Source organism: Plodia interpunctella, chromosome 17 (genome assembly GCF_027563975.2).
Source record: "Plodia interpunctella isolate USDA-ARS_2022_Savannah chromosome 17, ilPloInte3.2, whole genome shotgun sequence".
In the NCBI taxonomy this organism is placed as follows: domain Eukaryota; kingdom Metazoa; phylum Arthropoda; class Insecta; order Lepidoptera; family Pyralidae; genus Plodia; species Plodia interpunctella.
The window spans coordinates 5,033,554-5,058,299 of record NC_071310.1 but is presented as its reverse complement, the minus strand read 5'-3'; the positions used below and the strand labels follow the sequence as shown (position 1 = coordinate 5,058,299).

The 24,746-nt window shown below is 33.2% G+C and overlaps 1 protein-coding gene across 1 annotated transcript; it reads left to right on the top strand.

Moving 5' to 3' along the window:
* The first annotated feature begins 4 nt into the window (after positions 1–4).
* Positions 5–24,325, top strand: Zip89B (Zinc/iron regulated transporter-related protein 89B). Its single transcript, XM_053757715.1, has 5 exons — positions 5–457; positions 19,826–20,085; positions 20,497–20,684; positions 21,956–22,290; positions 22,660–24,325. Exons 1-5 carry the CDS (start codon positions 166–168, stop codon positions 22,728–22,730), a joined length of 1,146 nt encoding a protein of 381 aa, XP_053613690.1. The 5' UTR covers positions 5–165; the 3' UTR covers positions 22,731–24,325.
* Positions 24,326–24,746: the final 421 nt, after the last annotated feature.

The window sequence follows — 24,746 nt, the reverse complement described above, 5'->3', positions numbered from 1 at the left end:
CGGGGCCGTCATAGTACCGGCGCGGCGCTCACGACCAGCGCACGCGCATGCTGATAAACCCGCTGTATAAAAGGACACGATCCCTTACTCTCTTTCATTTGACTCTTCTCCTTCGCGCGAGAAAAAGTAAAAGTCTTTGGTAAAAAAGAATCGAAGTGTGTCACAATGTCAACTGGAGCAATGAGACACGGTCATAGTCACGATGATGACACAGAAGGCGTCGTCCTGGCCAAGGGAGTCGCCATGGCGGTCCTGTTCTGTGCTTCCATGATCTGTGGTATTCTCCCGCTCTTCCTGGCGAAGAAGTTCCGCTGGATCTCCGCGGACGAGGCCGGTAATCTCAAGTCCACGAACAGGGTGGTGATGACCCTGCTGTCATTCGGAGGAGGAGTCCTGCTGTCCACGACCTTCATGCATCTGATCCCGGAGATCCAGGAGAACGTTGAGTATCTACAGAGTGAGTACTTCTTAAAATGATATGTTGGTTCATGTTGCATGTTTGATTTGAACTTGATCTTCAAATTATCGTGTATCGTCTAATTCGTTGGATACATTGTAGGACGCGCGTTGCGTTTTTCATCTTCGTTTGTGCTTGGAAGTAAATTAAGTTATTACGAAACCAATTTAGTTAAATTACAGTTTTAACACAGTCGATCTGATTTCGATATGGTCTTGTTAGGAACCTATTAAAAGCGTTAAAAATATTTTTTTTTATAAACATTCTAGGCCTACCTAGATTTTTGTCATATTCCGTAGTCTGCAACGTACAATCGTGCAACAAAATACTTAACATGTCCCGAAACATGTTCACCTTGATGCTTGCCACTGCGTCGATTGTGTGGTTTCGTTTCCGCAATCTTAAAAAGACTTAGTTAATTAGTTTGAAGCCAATACTTTAAAATCTGTGGCTGATAGTATTGGAAATATTAAGTTTGATCAATCCGACTCCGATTAATATTATCACAATGTATTATTGGCCAAATATTACAAAAATAAGTATACTGAAGATGAAACAATTATTAAATAAATATTATTGGAGTTATTTATTACATTTATTTTTAGGATAGAAAACATGTTGAAAATTCAATTTAATTAATAACTAATTCAATAAAAATGTACTTATGGAACTAATTATTATATTTCATACAGCAGGTACAAATTTACAGTTCTCTGTCAAATTGAATTAACAAATATACAGGAGGTCAATTGTTATTTTTTTAAATTATTAAAACAAAATATTTTTAGTAATGCAACATTTGGTAATTATTTTGTCACTATCCTATAAGTAATTTTAAAATATTCAATATATTTGTAACTCAACTCATAAATTATGCAAATGAATAGCTCGTTATTCCGTTAACTTGTTTATTCGAAATAATGTAACGAATTGCAAATGAATGTACCATTCGTGTTTATTTTTGACATGTCTTCTTGTTGTGATTTAATTTTTTGTTGTATTGTATTTATTTGTTCATTATTTGATACAGTATGACTACTTGTCAAGAGATGATATAACTTATCGTATTTTCCCACCGATGAAGATTCCATACTTCCAAACGAAAATTATAAGTATTATAAAGTCTCTCTGTTATGATTTCAGGGCTAACCTCTGGACCGATTTCGATTAAAATTTGAATAAATATAGTTATGACCCGAAGTTAGAGAGGAGGTTGGGAGTATACAAAATGATTGGTCTGTCACCGTAACATCATAATCGATTATCTAACATCATACCATGGATTTGGAATAAGTACTTCGTACGGAGTACCTACCAATTCCATGCATAATACAAATAAATTAGTTATTCCTCTAACTGGTTCATAACAAAAAAGAAGGATAGCGAATTATTATTATAATTATTTTCCCCAATCTTTATTGCAGTGCCAGATGCATTATCGCTGCATGTATGGCAGTGCCAACCTATTCGGTATTGATATCTCTTTCTGGCTTTGTTGATGCTAATGTACTTATTATCTTTTATGCTACAAATAAATACATGTTTATTTCTGTAGCAATTTATCACGTAACAAAACTGACTTTGATATTTACCGTTCTAAACTCTATTGATACAGGAAGTGTTTAGAAATTAAACGGAAACTGCAAATAATTCCTGGTATTGGTCAATCTTCATGGAAATCGAAGAGAATCGATTGTCCGAGATCATTGGGCAACTGTGTCGTTTAAAGATATTATGTAAATAGGTACTATTCGTAAAATATGCACTGGCACGGGTCATTTATATCGTTGTTTATGGCACTTTAAAACGTTACCACAGAATACTTAATTAATAGGACCTATCATGCCAAGATTTTATAAGTATAATTGTAGGATTATACTTTTAAAATCTAGGTATAGTGTGTACAGATGCTTCGTAATTTTACATGATCTAAGTTTATGTCCAAAATTCTAATTTACCTCTATTGTACAGAGGTAAAGTTGTGATATGCGTTGAAGTCTTATAACCATTACATGTTATAGATAAAACTATTGTCTACCTACGGTCAAATCCATTATCTCTATCTAACTTATCTGAGCTGAGCCATAGAGCCTCGGAGCCCAGGGTCCGCTTACCTTTTCCTACTTTTTCTCGTCCACTTCGCTTGGTCTTCGATTAATATCAAGGTCTACCGTCCAATACTGTTTAGGCCTAAGTTTGTTTAATTATATTTACATTGAGCTGACATTTTCATGTTCCGTAATGTATGTTTACTAAAATAGACGTACCTTTAATTCTTTGTGTGATAAAAAAATAATTATATCATTGAAAATAATGTTGAAATACCTACTTGCTAGGTATCTTTATTTGTGGTAATTTTTACAAAATAACAATAATCTGGTTTCGTGAATAAGTGCTGGTAAAATCATATAGTTAACTATTTTTAATTTCTTCACTTTTCACTTCGAGCTCATCTCTTCTAGACGCATCAGCCATCTGTGTCATACCAACGTAGCCTTCTTTACACGTTTATCTTGTACCTTCCTTAGATTCATTTGCCAGTAGATAGATAGACGAAAACGGCCACAATTAACTACATTTATGCCTGTAGTGGACTATCGCACTTCCAAAGTAGTCAAATAAGTTCAAAAATGTACAGATCATTGATTTCAAGGTTCAGTAGTTGTTCTTCCGCGAGAGAGCATTATCTAACCGTTGCATAACCCTTGTTCAAATGTATGCCACAGTCGGGTCACCTATCGACATCGTAAAATTGTCTCGGCACTTCACTTCCAATACTTGTTTTTGTGCTATTATGTCCGGTGTACTTCTATTTTTAGTCTCAAAGTAGCGCAAAGCCTACATTTGAGATGAGATGTTTTTATTCCGTACAAGTTGAGAATAAAAACATCTCATAGTTATTAGAGTAATTGAGTAATTTGATTATTTTAAAAAAGTAACTTTACTGATTTAAACCATAAATTAAATTACTATTGGAGAGAGATCTCAGATCAGAGATATCAGAGTTATTATTCCTGTGATTATATTTTTCCATGAGATTAAATAGTTGGGAATTTCTTAAGGCATGTAAAGAAATCATTTCCCTTTAATATATTACGAAATTATTATGAACGAAGCGTGAAAGCTTAATATATATTAAAAAGTGAAATAGCAATACTTTTGTTTATACAAATTAAATAGGTAGGTACTAATTTAAAATTTAAAATCCGTCCGTGATATTTAATATATTATTAGGAAAAGCGTTTTTCCGCGCACGTTAAATTTAACGTCAAAGTTGACAGTGCAAACCACCCTTATTAAGTACTACATAGTTGGCAAGGTGGTCTTCATGCTCGGTATCTCCCATCAAACCCAGTCCAATCTGCCTCAATTTACATGATTAGTTGAGGTCAGTCACCCCGTCGGCAGTCAGTTAACCATAAAACCACTATTGAGCTTTCGCTGTTTATACTAAGCTATAAAATAGAAACATTATTTACAGCCTCACAATTACTTTGAAACGAAAATTATAAATTTAAGTGTCAGCAGACATTGTTGGACTGTGATTGTGTAGGTACGTCTTGAGATAAATTGATCCAATATGTAACCCAATGAATATTTTTATCTTCTCTATAGTGGGAATTTCGGAATGATACCATAATACCTACATTATTTCGTGAATCTATCATAATATAATTTTCCCATCCGTACCACTGTAGTTAGAGATTAGAGTGTAGCAATTGAAGAAGTAATTCAAATGTTTTCCTTATGACTTTTGAAATACAAAATATTACGGAAAAAAGAAATGATATAAATAAAAAATAATAATAAGCGTGTAGGTATCATATCAACATGAACAGGCCTTTTGTTCCTTTATTTTCGAAAAATAGCTTAATGACCCAATAAATTAATTTATCAATATCATTTATTACTTAAGTAATTTGTGGTTTGTGGCACACGCAATACAATACAACCGCGTTGCACCATCACTAAATCACTATCACTGCAATAATTACCGAACATCACCAGACAATTGAGTTATGATGAGGCTTCGCCGTTGACATTCCCACGCAGCGGTGACAAACTACCAGTAATTAATGTAGGAATCCCCAGAGAGACTTTCCTAACATCGTCATCATCCCACATTCTGTAGTCGATGTCACAAAATAACGAGAATATGGACACATATACTACTAATGTTTATACATATTATAAATAGTGACGAAGGTTTCGATGTAAATGAAGTCGTGTGTCAAAATGTATGCGTGAGTTAGTGAGATGTTTCTTGAAATATACTACGGTTTTTAATGTAAGTTATTTGATATTATGCAAGTGAATCGTGTCTGAACTGAAAGCACGGACACAAGTCTGTGTTGTGTACTTAATTCCATTTAGTTTTGTCGGCATTCCTTTGATTAGAACAGCAGTAGGTATACTAGCGACCGAGCTCAGTTGGGACCCAATCATGGGACCTAGCTAAATCGATGATTTTTATTTCAAAACGACTTTTTTATGAGTGTTCAAATCTGTTATGTATGCCCTTTTTATTTTGTTCCGACAATTAACTCAATTACAAAGTCAATGAAGGGAAACAACTACGTGTACCGCATTTTAATATTAATTAATAAGTACATATATAATTACTTTTGCTTTTATTGCTTTCTTATATGGAAATGTTCGTATAAATCAATCAATAAAAAATAAATAAATATATTAATATTCAAATAGGTATGTCCAGAGTTTAACGAATTCAATCGTTAAAAATATTACCAAAATAGTACAATAAAAATATCAGTCACAAGCTTTCAAGATGATAATATGCCCCGATTTATCCTATATACTCACCACAGAAATCAAATCGATATCTAGATCGATTTCTGTGGTAGTCTCGCGTTTTCGAAAATAACTAACGATTTTGTTGAAATTTGAATTGCTTGAATGGGCTAAAAATAGATTTAGCTAGGTCACATATCTGGGCAAATTAGTTTTATTCGATTAAATGTTTATTTGTTTTAATAGGTATATTAAAAAATAGCTTATTTATATCTTCTTTTTTCATAGACATAACTAGGTATCAGTGCTGGATATATAATAATAACAATATAATCAAACATACCTAAATCATATTTGGAAGTCAATAAGCATAATTACATAGTTTTATTTCGAAGATTAACGATAGGTACTATACAAATAACTCTTTATCAGATATCTAACGGATAATCTAGTGATATACTAACAAAACATGTTTACTAATATAGGTCGTAATTGACATTAAAATTTGATTGCCCGCATGTTAAGTCCGAATATTTTTAAATACGTTTTTTACAAAAATGATTTTTTTGATGTAAGCTTTTATTTTTGTCCGAGAGATCTTATTGCATTCAAAGTGTTACAAAAAGTGACCGTGCAAAAAACCGTTGAGAAGTACCCTCGTTGGGAGCCGTTCCTGTGTGCATGCTTATCATAATAATTCAGTCTCATCTAAACTAAACGTGTATACAAAGCTTTAGTTCAATTGCTTAAAAATGTCTACTTCAAAATCGAGCTACAAAATTCCACCCGAACACACATACTACATTGCAAGTTAAATAAAATCTTGTCAAAATTAACAAATCATAAGCAAATCAAATAAGCAAATCTGCACATTATGATATATTTAACTACTAACTATAGATACTATAACTATTCGACACGATTTATAATAACTAATACAATGCATGCATTGGGAAAATCCACACATTTATATAGCTCTCATCAATTAGCTATTGAATCACTGATGGTAACCTTATATACTACACATAGTACATACATATGTAAATAATCTAGATACGTCCTTGAGAAACCTGACCTACATTGCAGTAGGAACCTACTTCTCATTGTGCGCTTATTGGCACATGTGGTGGTTACGTACGAGGGATATGCAATCTACTTGTTAGGCGTTATTTAATATTATTGATACCTATGCTAATATTGCAGTATCAGTGATACAATACAAATTAAGTAAATAGTGAATGTTCTAGGTCTGTTGTCATGCTATTTCTATTCTGAGTTGGTATTATGTTTCTAACGGTATAATTCTTAGAAGATGCAAAAGTTTTCAACTTAACGGGAAAGTATACGTTATATAATATATTTTTTTCCTGGAATTGCGTTTTTTTCCTATATTACCTACAACATCGGTACTACGGTATTATAATTATATTATACGGTATACTAATCTAACGGTATAACGGTCGGTCCCGTTTATTACAAAAGTAATTTAAAAAACATTGAATTTTTGATAGGTGTTCTAATGTGGTTTTTTTTCCGAGAAAAACCGCACACAGCTTATTTAGAGGCTGTGTTGCTAAAGTCAAGCTATTTTTATTTTGAGGATAAGTATGTTATCGAAATATTAAATTCATATAAATAAGGAGTAACTTTTATAAATATCTATAAAAACTATGTATAAATTTGATCAATTAGATAATAATATATAATTATTCAATTCAACTTATAGCATGTAACCCTGCCTTTATAATAGCTCTATATGGCAGCTATAAGCACGTGCAGCTTTAGAAAGTGATCCGAACACGTGGCCAGAGAAACCTAGGAACTGACTCCATACTGACTCAGCTTTCGTTGTTGTGCAATAATGTGTAGTCGTTTAATTGATTCGCCTTATTTATTATTTCCGTCTTAAACTCAAAGAACTCCACTATTACTTCCGAACACTTGAGTTAAATAACATGAATGACATAAGAAATGACTCCTTTCTAACTGAAATCAGGTTAAACTGACGTTCATAATTGTGTCTCAATGTTTCGTTCGTAGTGTCATTTAGATTTTTAAGAAATACCTGTCAAGACCCATGCAAGCAATGTTAAAAGGTTATTTTTTAGTTTGTGACGATTTTTGAAGCGTAAATACTTTGTGTGATCAAATTAGAACAAATGAAAATCATTTCCGATTGAATTTATTGAGTTTTGATACCCACGTTTGAAGAAATAATGGTCACAGCCTCAAGAATTTTGGTGCAGCTGAGTCAATGCAGCAACGGGGTCAAGGCGATTTAAAATTATGCCTGCCCTTTACGTTACGAGCATGATGCATGTAATTTATGCTCTTAAACATCGTAGTTTATATATGGTACTTTTATTAAAACCAGTTTTCCCAATATGTTCCTTTGTAGTTCAAAGTTAGATTCTGTTCTATCACTTGTAAATTTGTGTGACGGCATGGATGTGAGAAAATCGGGAAAGCAGACTGATCGTTCCAGAGGGTAAGAGACGATCATACTGCAGTGAGTTCAGTCTTCAACTGTCAATGGTCACAACTGTCAAATATAATATCGTCCATAATGCTAGGTACTCTTAGTTAAGAATTTTGTTACAAAATCGTTGTTACAAGGTAACAAGAAATCAAACTCCATGTTATATTTATATACTAGTTATATCCATGCATGTGCGCTGTGTAAGAGAGTACATACATAGTAATGAGAAAGAGCTAGTTTTTGCCTGTGATGCCCAAATGTAGAACCAATTAATCCGAGGCCAACATTATAGCTCCGACCTCGATGGCCAGGCATTACGCCATTCTAACTATCTAACCTAATTGCCATGAAATGATAGGTTCATACGATACCCTTAATATAATGTAACCTTATGAGAAGATTTATAAAGATTATTTATTATATAGATTTATTCATATATTAGAATAGACACATTATATAAGACCATTGTTAATTGACATCTTTGAAGAAAAGGCTACGGTGAAGTTTATTGCGGCGCTTTTTCTACTACTGTGCTTTGGAATCGGCAGTTGACTTAGTTTTAAGTCAATTTACAAAGAACATTACTTACTTAAATATTGACGTTAATAATTGATATAAATAATTAGAAGTTGAAATAAACATTTTGGAAATTTGATATATTGACCGAATGTTTAATAATTGTTACGTATTTCACATATTGTTAAGTATTCCCAGGGGAGTAAAGAAGCGGAGCGCAGCTAGTGATTAGTGAATGGACTGATGTACTGTAGTATATCAACTTTTCAATACTTTAAGCTAAAATATGTTTTGTCATTGTTACACATGTCATGTCGAGACTTTATTCTCGATATTTTAGCATTTCGAAGTATAACTATATAAGTTTTTAATGAGTATATAAAAATGCTTCTTATGAAATGATGATCTTCTTCTTATGAGACGCCTAAAGGCTTATAAAGCTTCAGTGTTCATAAGTGCTCGGCAACAAGTCATTAATTAATCATTAATTTTGACGACCTCGGTGGCGCAGTGGTAAAGTTCTTGCCACTGAACCGAGAGGTCCCGGGTTCGATCCCCGGTCGGGTCATGATGGAAAATGATCTTTTTCTGATTGACCCGGGTCTTGGATGTTTATCTATTTATGTATTTGTTATAAAATATAGTATCGTTGAGTTAGTATCCCATAACACAAGTCTCGAAATTACTTTGGGGCTAGCTCAATCTGTGTGATTTGTCCTAATATATTTATTTATTTTACTTTATGCCGGCAAATTGCGGTATTGTTTTATCCTCGAGAGTTTAGTTTTGCAAAAAGTCAAGCATCCGAATAGAAGTAGGTGTATTATTATTTGTGCATGTGTTTCGTCGACATGCATGGATTAGGTTCATTAGGTAACTATTTAAGTAATAACGGAATTGGTGTTGGTTTTTGATTATTTTGCATTTAAAAATCCAAGATGAAGTCACTCTTTCTCTTCTGAGTGTTTTGCCGGTTACTACCTCAACGGTTGAGAGTAGGAGCTCAGGCTCAGTTTAAGTAACTACTTTTTTAATTGCCCAAATATCAACATGGTTCTGACTCCTATGTAGCTTTCATCGGCCACATGAAGGTTTAGACTGGTATTTGTTCACCGTAATATTGTTACAAATTGTAATAACATTGGTCACTTCAACTTAATAATTTAAATTAACGCTGCTGGCTGGGCTAAAATGTTTTTCTGCGGTCTTATGCCCGGGCGGAAACCCATTCTCTGGTCGTGCGCGCAAAACATTACAATTGTTTAGCTTGGAAATTCATAGAACTGATCGTGCTTGTCGGCGTTTATTGCTTAAATATACTTTATTAGTTGTATGAGTAGCTTTATGTTATCTTTTCATCAGCCTGTAATAATACCTACCTTCTCGAATTTGAAACTCAAATGAATCATTTCATTTGAATTGCTTTACCTAGTCATATTGCACTATATACATATAATACGTACAAGACATTCCAGTTTTATTCCCCCCCGGTACGATCTCTGTACTGTAATTAATTAAGTAGTCACGTATTGGCATGAATGGATTTTTGTAAAATATTTTTCATTGATATCAAAATCTCGTCGGATTGTTGCGGAATGGAAAATGAAAGGACGTGTGTTTTCACCATGATTCATAGTATATAAGTAGGTGTACTCCGGCACGCGCCACACATAAATATTAAGCACGTATGAAGACACTTTATTGGGACATTTAACGGAACTGCACTTTCTTGACGGATAACATGTGATATGTGATAATAATACTAATATTTTTATTGAGAACTAACGTATCATGTCCACTTTGTACATTCGCGCGAAAAATATACGAATTTCCCCGTTTCAGGAGAAATTTCGGGCTGTTCTTACAATTTATATATAGGGGAATTCCCGAAATTCCCACTGAAATGGAAAATACGATTTTTTTACAAACTAAGACATGTAGGTTCTTTCGGACTCGCCAAAGAACCGACATTGTTTGTCAGATATTTATTAATGAATTAGGAATTATACATTCATTTTATTTCTACTGAATACCTCTCGAAACAAAGTGAAATTGCAAATGATTGAAACACACAAAGTTGTGAAAAAATGGATTTTATTGTACTTAAGTCAATTTTATTCGAAATTGAAATTAAAGATTGATAATATTACTACCACTAAATCCGTGCCAATGATGCCATGCAAAGTGAAGAAGTAAGGGAGAGCAGACCCCGGTCTCCGATGCTCTATGGCGGCGGAAGATACTGGGAAAACGCTCAGATGTGTGACATAGAGAAAAATAATACAACTAAATAATTAACATTGTCTAGGAAATATTATTATGTTTTTAACAAACTACTGTCGACTCTTGCAGGCAAGCCATTGTGTGTTTTTGGTTAAGTAGGTATATTTTTTGTGACAACACGTTAACACGCATCATCGACTTTGAAACAATAGTGTTAACAATAATGTTTAGGTATACGTAAATTAGTAAATTAGCATCTTTTTTGTAAAATACTTTAAAGTTATTTTGAGATTTGATTACTTATATAAAGAAATAATAAATAAAAATAAGAAACAAAATTAACTATTTTAAACAAAACAATTAGGTACTAGCCTTTTGTTGTTTTTAATTGGAACAATAATGATAAAGAAATAACTACGTATAATTTATTTGACACATATGCCTAATATGCATACTATACCTATATAAAACCAGACAATTTGCATGCTTAAAATAGAGTTCCATCCATAGTCATGTAAATCACATCAAAAAAGTTCAAAAGATCAAATAAATTATAATAACGTTAAATGTAGCAACCTTATTTTGTTATGAATTATTATTTTCTTCAAACACATTCGAAGGTCATATGAAATGAAGTCACGCGCGAGTCTAAAGAAATCGCGATCCATGATAATAATTACATACTTATCTTGAATAATTGAATTAAATATGAACAAAAAATATTTATGAAGTAGCGTATGTCGTCGTGTTTTTAAGCCAAAATTTTGCAAATTTTATACTTATTATGTTACTGCTAAACTCCCAAGTGCGGCTACTCCTAGGACCTGACATCTTTGCTGTGACTCGCGCTTGTTCAGTGTTATGTTAATTACGTTGGTACTTATATGAGTAATTATGTATATCATTCAGTACGAGTAATACATATATAACTATCTCTACGAGTAAACACATTATCTCCAAATACTTCCAAGAAATCTGTAGGAAAATTGTATCCTTATAGAAATCATCTAGCGCGTTTGAGGCGTTATCGCTTACGATAAGATTCGTGTACTGTAGCTACGTTAGTAACGGATAGCGAATGCAACGCCAGACTAACGATAACGGTTCTTATCGTTACAATATACATTTAATATATCAGGCATATTGAAAATATATACAATTTCATGTTAATTTACCCTCGTGGTTAGAAATACGAATGAATTTGTTATGTTGGTTAGTTGACACGTTGTAGACTATACCAATGAACCTACACTGAACATAATATAAATAATTTAGTAAATTGTAAAGGAAAACTGAAAACTTTACTTTCACTATTAGCTACTTAATGCCCTGAGGGACAACCGGGTTTCTGCAACTTTCCAAGTCATTTCGAAAATCACTGCATTATTCTCTATCATATGGTGTATTCCCGGTTTCTCCCTCAGCCGTATAGTATTCCTTCCGGAATTTTGAAACTTCTGAGCTGCGGGACCATTAACAAGTAAATCACTTCAACTGTTGAAGTGGTGTTGAAGTTTAACACTCAGTTTCCTCAACCATAGAACGACGGAGCCCAGGGTCCGCTTTCTAACTATTTCTTCTCCACTTAGCACGATCTTCATCATTCAATATTATGTATAGTTTTTATTCAACAGTAAATATACACATGGCTAATTTTCTTGTTTTTATTGTTGTGTATTTACGAACAATATGTGGCGTTTATCGTTTTCCTCATTTAGGTCCTCTACTGATATTGAACTTTAGATTGGAGATTTAAACTGTGCACTATTGTGTACCTTCGATTTTTAGACGATATAAATCACAGGGTATAATATCACTTTTTGTGTCATCTATCAACCAACCATATCTTGATCTCAGACTCATTTCGAGATCTTACGACTTTGTTCTTTCTGAATATATTCAGATTTTTTGACAATACATTCATGGTAAGTAATATTATCTACATTATCTTCTCCCACCGATCTTCTAATTTTAATTGCGTCCCAATTTTGCTCTCACCATTCTTCTCCAGAGTTCATCGATGTTTAATAAAATGATACCTTTATACCGTGGAACCACCGATACCTATATTTTATTAGATTAATATCAGATAGTGGTTATTGTAGAAGAAATTACGTATTAATTTATATAACCTGTGCTACCTAATTGTTTAAAGTGATGGCAAACGCCGAAAGCGTGAACTTGAACGAATTGTTCCATGGCGCATATGTAAATATGCAATGTAAATAAATCAAGCGAAACTGTACCTATCTCCAAATGGTTATGTTTCGGAAGGTTTCCAATTGAAGCGTTACTATATTGATCGAACATTTCATATCGACCTTCTCGGAATTTAATATCGATTTCATTCGAATAAGTATCTTAGGATTCCAATATCCAAATGTATGTATTTTTTTTGTAACAAATACATATACCTAATCAAAACTACTTTCATACAAGAATTTAACTAGGTATTGCAAAAGGAAAAACGCAAAAAATGTGCAAACCTCGACCGAGACGAACACACAGACGAGAACAAAGAAACTTGTTCCATTTAACTTGAGTATACTTGTTCCATTACAACACTCCGAAGATGAATTCCACGTACTTTGTTACAAGAATCTTGGGTTGGTTATTTTGGGTTTAATCCATTGAAAATAACTTGACGTAAACCCATATTTTTCTTTTATCTATGCCTAAACCTAATTCACCTGGGCTTATTTATTCACCCAGGTAAACTAAACACACTTTTAGTAAACTTTAAACAAATAATAAAATTTAAGTAAGTATTTATATTCGTTCTTATGTTTATTTTCCTGTGGTATCATAAGTTGCCCAATCAACACAATCTCAAAAACTTTAAGGGTTGCATCAGTCAACTTTGACCTGTGTGCCACTAGACAAAATATGTACTTTGCCTTTTTCTGCGCAGGTTAAAGTTAACTGGTGCAACCCACTCTAAGTGCATTACAAACAATTTTTAACCTTTACCTAAGTCTGTAGATTAGATTAATTATGTAAAAACTTAATCTGTTTTAGAGTTTTTGCAGTTTGGGACAACTGGGACGCATTCATAATTATGTCTTACGTTCTTTTATTCTACATTTTCATTGAATGTACAACACTTAGGTCTGTAAAGTGATGTAACTATCTAGTTACTGCAGGTAAACGCTCAAAGATAAATGCCTAGGCAGATACGTGTGAGACATGGAAATCACGTGTTTATTACGTAACAATCGTAATGAGTACCTTACCTTACCTTTTTACTACAATTTCTCTTAAGTACTTATTTATGAATTCATCTTCCTTACTTAATGAACCTTCATGTGGTATGAATACTGGAAAAATATTTCTAGATGATTTCATACAATTTAGCGACATTATTATTACTATAGGTATACAATTACACACAAAATTTTCTTAATTTAAACTAAAAAATATCTAACTTAAAAATAAAAATATTCTTTATATGTAACTTAAAAATAAAAATATTCTTTACAAGTATATAATGTTTGTGTACATTGACATTTCAATAAGATCTCATAAAGACCAAGCTTGTGGAAAAATAACTAACCTTTTTTATATAATTATATTATTATTGTTAATTGTAACCAGATTTGTATTCCATGGTTTTGTATTTGGCTTCTTGCCTGTCTTTCTTGCCTTCGTCTGCTATCAGGGGCAAATATTTTGCATGCCGGCAGTAGGAACAGTCTGCGTCACACTGTTGCATTATTTATCAGGGTGTCGCAGAACATTTTAATAGAATTGTACATATCGCGACCATATGACGTACTTCTAAGAATGAGAATAGTCGCCACGGTACGTGAAAATATGCTGTAATTACGTATAAGGCACCTATAGGATTTTTTGCAGCATAGTTGTTTGTACATACGTACAATAACAATACTTATGTCCACCAATGCCATATTATTGTAACTGATATCTATTATTATTATACCTATTTATTTATCACATAATCAAATTTCATTGATAATTTGAACGTTCAGATATTTTGATGTTTATGTAGAGCTACACTATCATTTCAGTCATAATATATAAGTAGTCACTGTTAGATTATAAATAAATTAACTATCGATTTCTGGTAATGCAATTGATATTACAATAAATATTGCAGTCAGTTGTAGTTTCAGTAAATATTAAAATTATAAAGATGCGCTCTGAAGAGCAAATCATGGCGTTGCGTCACAGTTCCCCCTGTCAATCAACATTCCCGTATGGCAAAAAACATAAAACAATGGTGGATCCGCGAGATATGGACAAGGTCAGCACAATTGTGAAGACTAAACTTGATATTTCAAGGCCTGGCGATGGCATACGGCGACGGGCCATGTTGCAATCTTCATTTCGTTCAACCAGACTGCATATTTAGCTGTCCGTAGTGCCTATGATGTTGCGAAAGCGAACTCATTATTATAACGATTTTTTAACTCCCGAAACTAAAAGAGAAGTTAAAGTTGCATACAAAGCTTTATATTAGATTTCAAGTGTCTGTTTCTGATCCATTTGGCATACTTAGTTAATAAGTACTAAACGAAAATCGATCTTAAATTGGGCATTCTCACCTATCGGAACTTAATAAATATATCTCAGTTATTTTCTAATTTCTGGACTAATTTGAATTTATATACGTATTTTTTTCTTCATAACTTAAAATACTGATAGATAGTGAATTTTCCTCATAAAAGGTGCAAAAAAAATTTTGATCGCTTGACAGCATCGCTTTTGCAGAGCTTCTTGCCATAAATGGAATGGAAAAATTTGAACACGTGTAATTTAATGGAGTCGATTAACAGTATTTAAGTTAACAAAGAGCCGCAGGTGTTATCATCTTAATTAATGCAAAACGTGACCCCTGAGCCGTCGAATTGTCTGGTGTTAGGTGGTAACTAGTTCTTTTAACCATTTGAATGTGTAATTCGAAATAAATTATCTGTGGTTCTTTTGTCTTTACATTTTTTAGCATCTATTGCGAACTTCTGAGTATTTCTACTCGAAGTTAAACATAAATTATTTTACTGACATTAAATATTTTTTTAATTCTGTACTTAGAAATTCAACATTGATTGTTGCATTCAGTCAAGTAAAAATAAGAAATAATATATCTTTTCTTGTGAGGTAAAATAGGCCAATACGGTTACGTGATTAAAGAAGCATCTTTTTATTTTGGTATATGTGTTTAAATAAATATACTTTTTCTTAGTAACTAACACATGGTGACATAAGATGAAAGAAGACCTTACTGAATAGGTAATTTATTGTCCAATTGTTTTCCCTGTCACAAATATTACATTCATAAACATAATTAAAGGTAATTATAAAATACACCATAAGTTTACTGTCAGACTGTCAGCCACATGAATCTATTGTCTTCAAAAACAAAAGTGACTCGTTCCAAATCGTTTTACATAACAATGTGTATATCAGCATACATTAATTTCGAACAATAAAACTGTATAATTAATTATATTATTCACTGGTCATCGTATTTTATCTATTTGTTCAAGTGAAAAACTTATTATTTACGTACAAAAGTTATAAATTCTAGCAACAACACACGTCTTTAAATCATACAATGTGTCTTGCATATTGTATGCTTTGAAGTGTAAGTAAATACATTACATTAATATGTTTACTTTGCTAGAGTGAGTGTGAATGGTTTGTGTATAAAATTATCTGTTCTAGAAAAACATGAACTGTACTATATTATAGTTACTAAAAAAAAGAGGGGTCCAATGTAACTGCCTTCACATACCTTTTTTTTCGTATTAGTGTCCACTGTTATGTAAAAACCAGAGGGAAATAGATGAGTGGGATATCCCACTGACTTAGATAACATGATATAAATGACGGGCGAAATCGAATATTCTAAAGTTCAAATAGATAAGTATTCCCTTTCGCACCTATCAATTTGCAGATGAAATGCATGTGCCATTGCATTTGTACGGATCGATGCAAGCGAGCGAGAGATGTGCGCCGCGCAGACCACTTCAATACGATGCCGACCTCTTTGAAGTTTTCCCCATTTCACTTCACTCGACGATATATTTATTTGCTCAGTTGTCTCTCGGGGCTTGAGGATTGAAAGCAAACAGTCTACTTTCTTTTATTTTGGATTGATATAAATCGAGGGCCAACAAGCTAAGTTTTCACAAAATGTTTTCTGAAGGAATGTCCGTATTTTGTCGACATGGCAACTTTAATCTAAAACATATTCATCTGTTCTTAATAACGCTTTTAAATTTGCATGAGAGATTTCTCTAAAACTTGCGAACTGGATAATAGTTACCTACTTTACATAAGTAGTTACCTACTTACCACCTAATAAATTCCTATCTAAGGAATGGTAGTATATGAGTAGTACACACCTCTTTAACTCCCCTTCAAGAACAGGTTATAGCACAAAAATCAAGCTAAATCTTGAGCTCTACCATTCGTAGGTGGTTCACCTCGGCGGCCTTCCGCCTTGGGTGTCGAACCGTACAGTTACTCAACACTAACGCATGTTACCTGCTGACCAACTATACCGAAGAGATCATTACTGCAATCATTAAAATAATGACTAGGTAGGTACCTAAGAGTGGGTTGCACCAGTCAATGATGTTAACTTTAACCTATGAGCCGCGGCCCTTGTTTAGATAAAATGACGTAGGTACCTATATCTACTTTGCTTTTTCTGCGCAGGTTAAAGTTAACGCCATAGTTGACTGGAGCAACGCACCCTATTTATTGAGATAAATTGTCACTGGTATATTACCTATGTACCCATTGCAATAGTAGTGACTGCGTTTGTATTCGAGATGCCTGTTGAATGAATTATGAATTTCATTTGCTTTCAAAAAGTGCTCGTGGTCCGCCAAGGTGAACTTGGCAGCTAGACCACGACCGTCGTCGCCCGGCTAAATGAACACTAGAAAACTCAATAACTAGGTACTTTTTATTTCCAAATTCATAGCACGTTAGGAAGGGTCAGTCTTTTATGAAATTATAAAATAATTGGGCAGGTACTAACCTGGTTTAATTTAAATATTAAATGAAGCAATTTACCTACACTTGTTAGTTATTACCATTCACGGATGACAGATGTTTAGCCTAGAATTATAAGCTGTAGGTACATAGGTTCGTAGAATTTTCCGACTACTACCTACCTTTTTTATCAAACTAAAGTTGTCATAATTTAGTTAGTTCATGATAAGTATTACATTTCGTTGGAATTAAATATAGTTTATGTTTCGGCAAATATAAGTAGTTGTTTGGAATAACCAGTTAACACAGTACCATGTCTAGGTACATCTAGCTACCTATAAGTAGGAACTACGTGAAAGAACAGTATTGCAATTCGTGCAACTAGGCATATTTTCTTATTGTTGCAATATACTGTTCAGTGTCCGATTAAAACCCTTTTGTACGAAGTTATTGGTGTATTACTTGTATCATTACATCGTAAATAATCTTATTAGACAATCTTGAAGGTACAATCGAGATTGTCTAATAAGATTGTTACGAGCATACTAGGTTTTAAATTTAATTTCATATCAAGTTTTCATTAACTTAATTATTATTTCTATAGATTCATTAAAAATCTTGCTAATTTCGTACACTATTCATTAGCGCCTAGAGTGTTGTCATTAGGTGCTTGGTTTAAGACTTTTGGCACCAAGGTCTACATAACGATTTGTTTAAGTATTATCTAGGTACTCAGAGATAGTAACTATGAGTGCCTAAAATCCTTTTTTAATTACGTAATTGCATGTGTTTGTTGTTTGTTACTTGTGTTTCTTATCGAAGCAATTTAAAAAAGGAATTTAGCTGTTAACTACGAACATTTTTAATTTAACAAATTTTTCATTATGATTATGAGGTATTCAATATATGAATATCAATTTCCTGACATTATTTGCCACCTAGAATCGTAATCAATCAACATTCGTCTTATCCGCTAATTGCGAGAATAATTGCGTCAGTGCGATAAAGAGGCTCCACACGTCGTTAACCGGCGGGCGCTGGTCAAGAGCGAGCCGTCACTAGCTGAAGACTAATGTTACTTTATATCATTTGGTAAAATATATAGCTATGTATTTTTTCACGATTATTATTGAATTAAGATCCTCGGACCACGGCTCTTGTCCTCCGTTTCTCTCTTTCTATCTTGCTGAAAAACATCTGCATTTTATCCTACGTTTTAAAAGCATACTTACTAGTTTTACATACCTATAAGTAAAACTACGTTAGGTATTTAGGATATGTTTTGCTATTTATCAATGTAGAAAGTCCAGTCTTTAAAGAAATATCCCTGTTCATTATTGAATGTTGGCGGTATCCAGAGCTAGTCCGAATAATTCATTGTTTGATTGTTTTAAAATAAACAAGTAACTAATTAATTAATTCAAAAATAATATAATTATATATCCATGGCTATTCAAAAAGAAAATACGGCCAGTGTGATGGGAATCTAGTTCAAACCATAAGTAGGTAAGGTAGGTATAGGTACTGTTCATGGTGGTATTTTTACTATATTGTATAATTATTATTTTATCTGTACATTTTCTGAAATAAGTAAAGTTTACAACCACAAGTATTACGTAAAAATCAGTGATGTTATACGAGTTATACATTGATTTTATCATAAACATTGCGCGATTTACACTCTTGTATGATGTAATGAGACATGACAATCCATATAGTACATCACAACGTACAGCTGCTATGTAAATAAAACGTACGGTTAGTAGCTCGTCAACGAGATTGAATAATGCGACTTGCCTATAAGGAGCAATGCACTTCGGAAAGCCCTGATGGTTCCCTATTCAAGTAATTACATAATTTTATTTATTTTATATTACATAGGTAAGCTCTAGCATATTTCCAGCTATCACATAATATAACTGGTAATTTTATATGGTTCCACCTATTTCACTTACTTACTTAGCTATAAAATTTTAGGCATAAAAAAGAATAGCGCATAAATCAACAAAAAGAAATATACATTAGCGCCATCAAATTATAAGAATTGGGCAATAAAATATATGTACAAATGAGAAAAAAACTAAGTGGGTAGGTACCTATTTGTTACATTTGTTTTTACATTTAACGACGAACGGCCATTATCTGAACTCTTAACTGTGAAAATCACAGCTTTGGCTCATTGCCATGGCTCCAGGCTGAGCTGTGCCGTTTCGACTGAAATCTTATTTATTTTCATAGTATTCTAAGTAGCTGTTGCCCACAGCTTCGTTCGCGTATTGACTTCGGATTATAAACTATATCTATTTCAAATGTCATCAAAATCGGCCTGGGGGCTTGACCGTGAAAGCGAAACTGACAGAGAGACTCGTCATTATCTATAATTTTGTTATAATGTAAGTTGTCTTTCTAACGATTTTCCTATTATTTCTCAGGACTCGGCTCTCTAAACGAATTCGACTTCAGTTTGACTCCTCTTCTGACATGCTCCGGCTTCTTCATAATGTATCTGGTGGAGGAGCTGGTCCACATGTACATCCACCACCGGGAGAGGAAGAATGGCACTGCTTCTCCGCTCGTGAGGAACCTCAGTGTGCGGAGAAGTCGCGCCAGTTCCACAGACCACTCTGGCGAGAAGAGCGTCACTAATTCCACTGCGGATCTTATTGACCCTAATTCTATTAAGAAATCTAAGGTACTTAATTATTTATTTTATACTTTTCACAGATAGTGTAGGCAACATAGAATTCAAATACGATTATTAGGTACCTAGCAGTATATTTTTTTCCATGAAAAAATTGAAGGTTATTGGATGGGTAGAGCAAGACTATTTGTAGGTATTTGTAGGTTATTTTTAAATGTGTCTAGAGCATAGAAATAGAAATAAATATTTGCAGTGAAATGGCACAATCGTTGTATTGATGTTATCTATATACAATTTTTTTAATAACCTGCACTATCACTGGCATGAAAAATTTAAGATCATGTTTGTACATTTATTCTAAATTATCTACCTATTATATGACATGCATGATTTACCTACACACCCAAGAACCCCCAACAGCGTAACAGAAATCCCTAAAAATATTTTTGAATTTGACTCTAGGATCCGGAACAAGACCTGCCTCACAGTCACAACCACGACGGCGGTCACCACAGCCACATGCCGGTAGCGAACGTCGGCGATGACGTCACGTCAGCCCTTCGCGGCCTGCTCATCGTTCTGGCGCTCTCCATCCACGAGCTCTTCGAGGGATTGGCTGTTGGACTCGAATCTAGTACATCGCATGTGTGGTGAGTATTTATCTAGTATTTTTTTATAATCATGAATCATAATGAAGACTTTTTGTGATCACGATGATCTTTGAGCTTCAGTCGGAATTAAAAAATATTTTTATGCTTGTTGGTTACAATGCGTCGTGCCGTTCCGTTATGTTCCGTCTATAGGTTTTGACATGGAAATGCATCGTACCTTATCTCCATATAATTTCTGCATTGTCCGTGCACGGATACCAAAACAACGCAGCAATGGAGTACTATCTATTTATAATTAAAGTATGGCCCTTACAGTTCGCCAAATTTAACAATATAAAAAATAATTTTATTCAGCAGCGACATCTTTTATCGAACGGAAATAATTTGTCTAAGCGAAATAAATACTTATAAAGTATAACTGCTATTCGGTACTAGGTGGCACTACCGTCGATATAATTTTTCTTAATAACAAATGCAAATTTGTGACAATAGATGGCGCTGTTCTTCTGACATATAAGTTTGTACACCACAGATAATAAAACAGCACATCAAGCTACCCTGCATGAACCTCTATGGGGCGTGGTAATAAGGCGAGTTTGCAATTAGATGTTATCTATATACAATTTTTTAATTTAAAGTTATGTTACACCTACACTAAAATGGCATGCAAAATTTAAGATCATGTTTGTACATTTATTCTAAATTATCTACTATATGACAAGCATGATTTATCTACACACCCAAGAACTCCCATCAGCATATCAGAAATCCTTTAGAATTTGACTCTAGGATCCGGAGCAAGACCTGCCCCACAGTCTGATGTGCTGTTGACTGTACGCGATTCTCACATAGTTATTATATAATTTATAACGGTAGCCACCAAACCAAAATCCGTTTTGTCAAATGTGACTACATTTTATTATAGATAACTAGGTAGTTATATTTCTTTCTACTAAAATTATTCGTCTAGTGTGGTGTAATGTTAAACATATTTTTTATTTTTAGCAAAAAATAAAATAAAATGGAGCCGGCATAAAGGTACCATCTACGTTAATACCAAATTTTATAAATAGGTACTTATTAGCCCAGCCGTCTGTGCCTGAAGAAGCAACAAACTACTTGGTCACGAACTTTCGCCCTTCGCCTTTATACCTAATTAGTGGGATAATTTAAGAAATATAGATAGCGAGATCGAATGATGAGTTTAATTTTACACACCATTTTAAACACAATTTAAACCCATTTTAAACCAGTCTCAAAAACTAACCCCTTAAGTACCTATATACTTAATTAAATATTTTTTGTTACAGGTACATGTTAGGTGCAGTTTCAGCTCACAAGCTTGTAATAGCTTTTTGCATTGGTGTTGAATTAATTGCCACGCGTACCAAAACTTGGCTGTCTGTTGTGTACATCACCACATTCGCCATAGTGTCACCTCTTGGGATCGGCATTGGTTTGGCTTTGGTTGGCGGTGGTGGCGCGACAGCTGCCGGCATCTACTCGGTTGTGCTGCAAGGATTGGCTTCAGGAACTCTACTCTACGTGATATTCTTCGAAATATGGAAGGGAGACAGAACTGGCATCTTGCAGTTTATCGCTTCAATAGTTGGCTTCCTCATCATGTTTGGATTACAACTTCTAAGTAAGTTTAATTTTAGGATTTACAGATTTTTAGTCAAAAGTCAAATATTTCAAATGATTTTCAGTCTGAATCTGAAAACGAATGATGATAGCAAGATTGAAACATTTAAAAACTTACCTACCTAGGTAAACTTACCAACACATTTAAAAGCAAATTTTAATTTAAATATTAAAATAAATAGGTAATGCACATTTTTTGTGTACGTTTGCGATTCACACGTAGTAGATGTACACACAATACGATATACAATACAATACGTCTATGTGTATAATCCTAGTGTTGTACCTAATGAGGAAGATAGAAATAAATCAATATTTTGGAAATGAATATAGGTTACAACTTATATTTATCTAAGTGGTTTTTTTTCAGCCGGACACTCGCACAGTCATGGTGATGAAGATACCGCCTCCGAAGTGGACACCAGACACTTCCATCATTAGAAGCATAGCTTAGATAATAATATTTATGGGAAAAAATACCTACTACTTATTTAAACCAAATTTCAATTAATTTTCATTTTGATATATAAATGTGATATTTACAGGTAGTTACGAAAGTTTAGGTTAAGAAATATTTTAGACTCCTTCATGTTAACCTTTTGTGAAAGAAGCATGCTCTAACAGCGTGACATGTACAGTTATTGTTTATAGATTTGTAACTTGAGGGAGTCGGAATCAATTGTTTGTTAGTAAAATTGCTTATAATGTTTACTTAGGTACATACTTAATACTACATATGTTAGTAAATAGAAATTCGATTATTGCAATTTGTTATAATTTTATATCCCATCAAGGATAATTGAATTGATTGAGATTTATCTATTATTTTAAAATTATAATACCGTATAGGTATCTCACCTGAATACTTATTACATGATATCTATAGGTTAACTGAATTGCTAGCTTATGAAATTTATTTTCCTACTGACTTTTTATTGGTTGGTGTAGTCGTATCACTTTTTGCTTATGATATGATGGCTACGCCTATATGCTAACCAATGAAAAGATAGGAAAAATAAATTTTGTAAGTTAGCTAATTTATTTAACTAGTACTACCTAGTTAAACCTAATTTCAGCAAAATTATTGTCTTTCATAAGTATTTTTTCGGTTATTATAACGTAGGTACCTATCATGTTCTATTTGTATGCGCTCATTGTTTGCAATAATAACAACCTACTAATGAACGCTTTTAAAAAATCTAATCTAGTCACGAGTAATGCAGGTGGATTTCTTAGGATATAATTTGTTAAACACAGTAAAAGTATTTACACAGTAAAGTATGTCGTATTTTACCTAACAATGCATTGACAAGAGCTACTTAATGTAAGTACCTATGTTTAAAACATGAAATTATTAGGTACTCCGTGGACTGTGTCCGTGGAGTAGGTACCTACTAATTCCATGGTTTAAAGACAGTCAGTACCACATTTATTCTGTCAAGAAAGTAAAGAAATTAAATGAAGGCGCTGACTAATGTTGGCTAACAACACAGTGTTTTTGAACCAATCTTGACCATTCTATTTGGTATTGCAATGGCAAAAAATGTATTTCGTCAAAATCCATTTCTTCACTATCTTGATAGACTGTAATGTGACTAAATTCATAGGGTAGTAGGTATGTACTTAAATGTTACACTTAGTTGGCAAAGAAATAAATAAAAATGGTCATTTATTAATAAAATTAGGTAGGTACTTTGGTTTTCAACGAAACTTGATCTTTCTGTGATATCGAAGGGAAGTGAAGGAGTAGTATTAACCGACAAGGAAATATCTTAGATCAGAAGTACAAAACTGATTCATGTATTTTATAATAATGTTTGTAAAAATCTTATAAAATGTACTTATATTAAATGTGAAACAACTTTGATGTTACTTGCTCTTTTTATGTAAATATTGGCTGTTGACAATACAAAATTAATGTAGAAAACATTAAATTTGTACTCCTGAGCATAGGCATTTATGTCAATAATAAATTACTTCGCCAAGTACTTTTATGGAAATATGTTTATTTGTAAATAAAATATGATAATATTTAATCTGTCTTTGTTTTATATGTAAGTATTATAAGTTATCCTATAAAGTGAATTTCGGTTGAATTAAATATAGTAGTAAAATTCCTTCACCAATAATATAAAAGGGCATATTACACAAAGCTCAGCGCAGATGGCGCTACTGATACAACTGGGGTTAACAAACATTGCCAATGGAGCAAAAAGCTCCAATTTTCAATATTGTTGCTGATTTACGATCAAAAATACCTTCTACGCAATAGTGGTGTGAGTTTAAAGGAAAAAGGAAGGATTTAGTGGATTATCTTGAAAATAATAAATCTATTTTAGGTTATGTTCTACATTATTTGGTCAACTGTGGTCATAAACTGATATAAACTTGATTTTGACTGGAGATCTTACCTGTATGAAGTCCATATTTTAATAAGTCTTCACGTGTGAAGTGTTC

Excerpts from the sequence above, each read along its gene's own strand:
- Zip89B (XM_053757715.1), top strand. The coding sequence starts at position 166 with ATGTCAACTGGAGCAATGAGACACGGTCATAGTCACGATGATGACACA. Across the intron at positions 458-19,825 it reads GAACGTTGAGTATCTACAGA|GACTCGGCTCTCTAAACGAA; the intron begins GTGAGTACTTCT and ends ATTATTTCTCAG. Across the intron at positions 22,291-22,659 it reads GTTTGGATTACAACTTCTAA|CCGGACACTCGCACAGTCAT; the intron begins GTAAGTTTAATT and ends GTTTTTTTTCAG.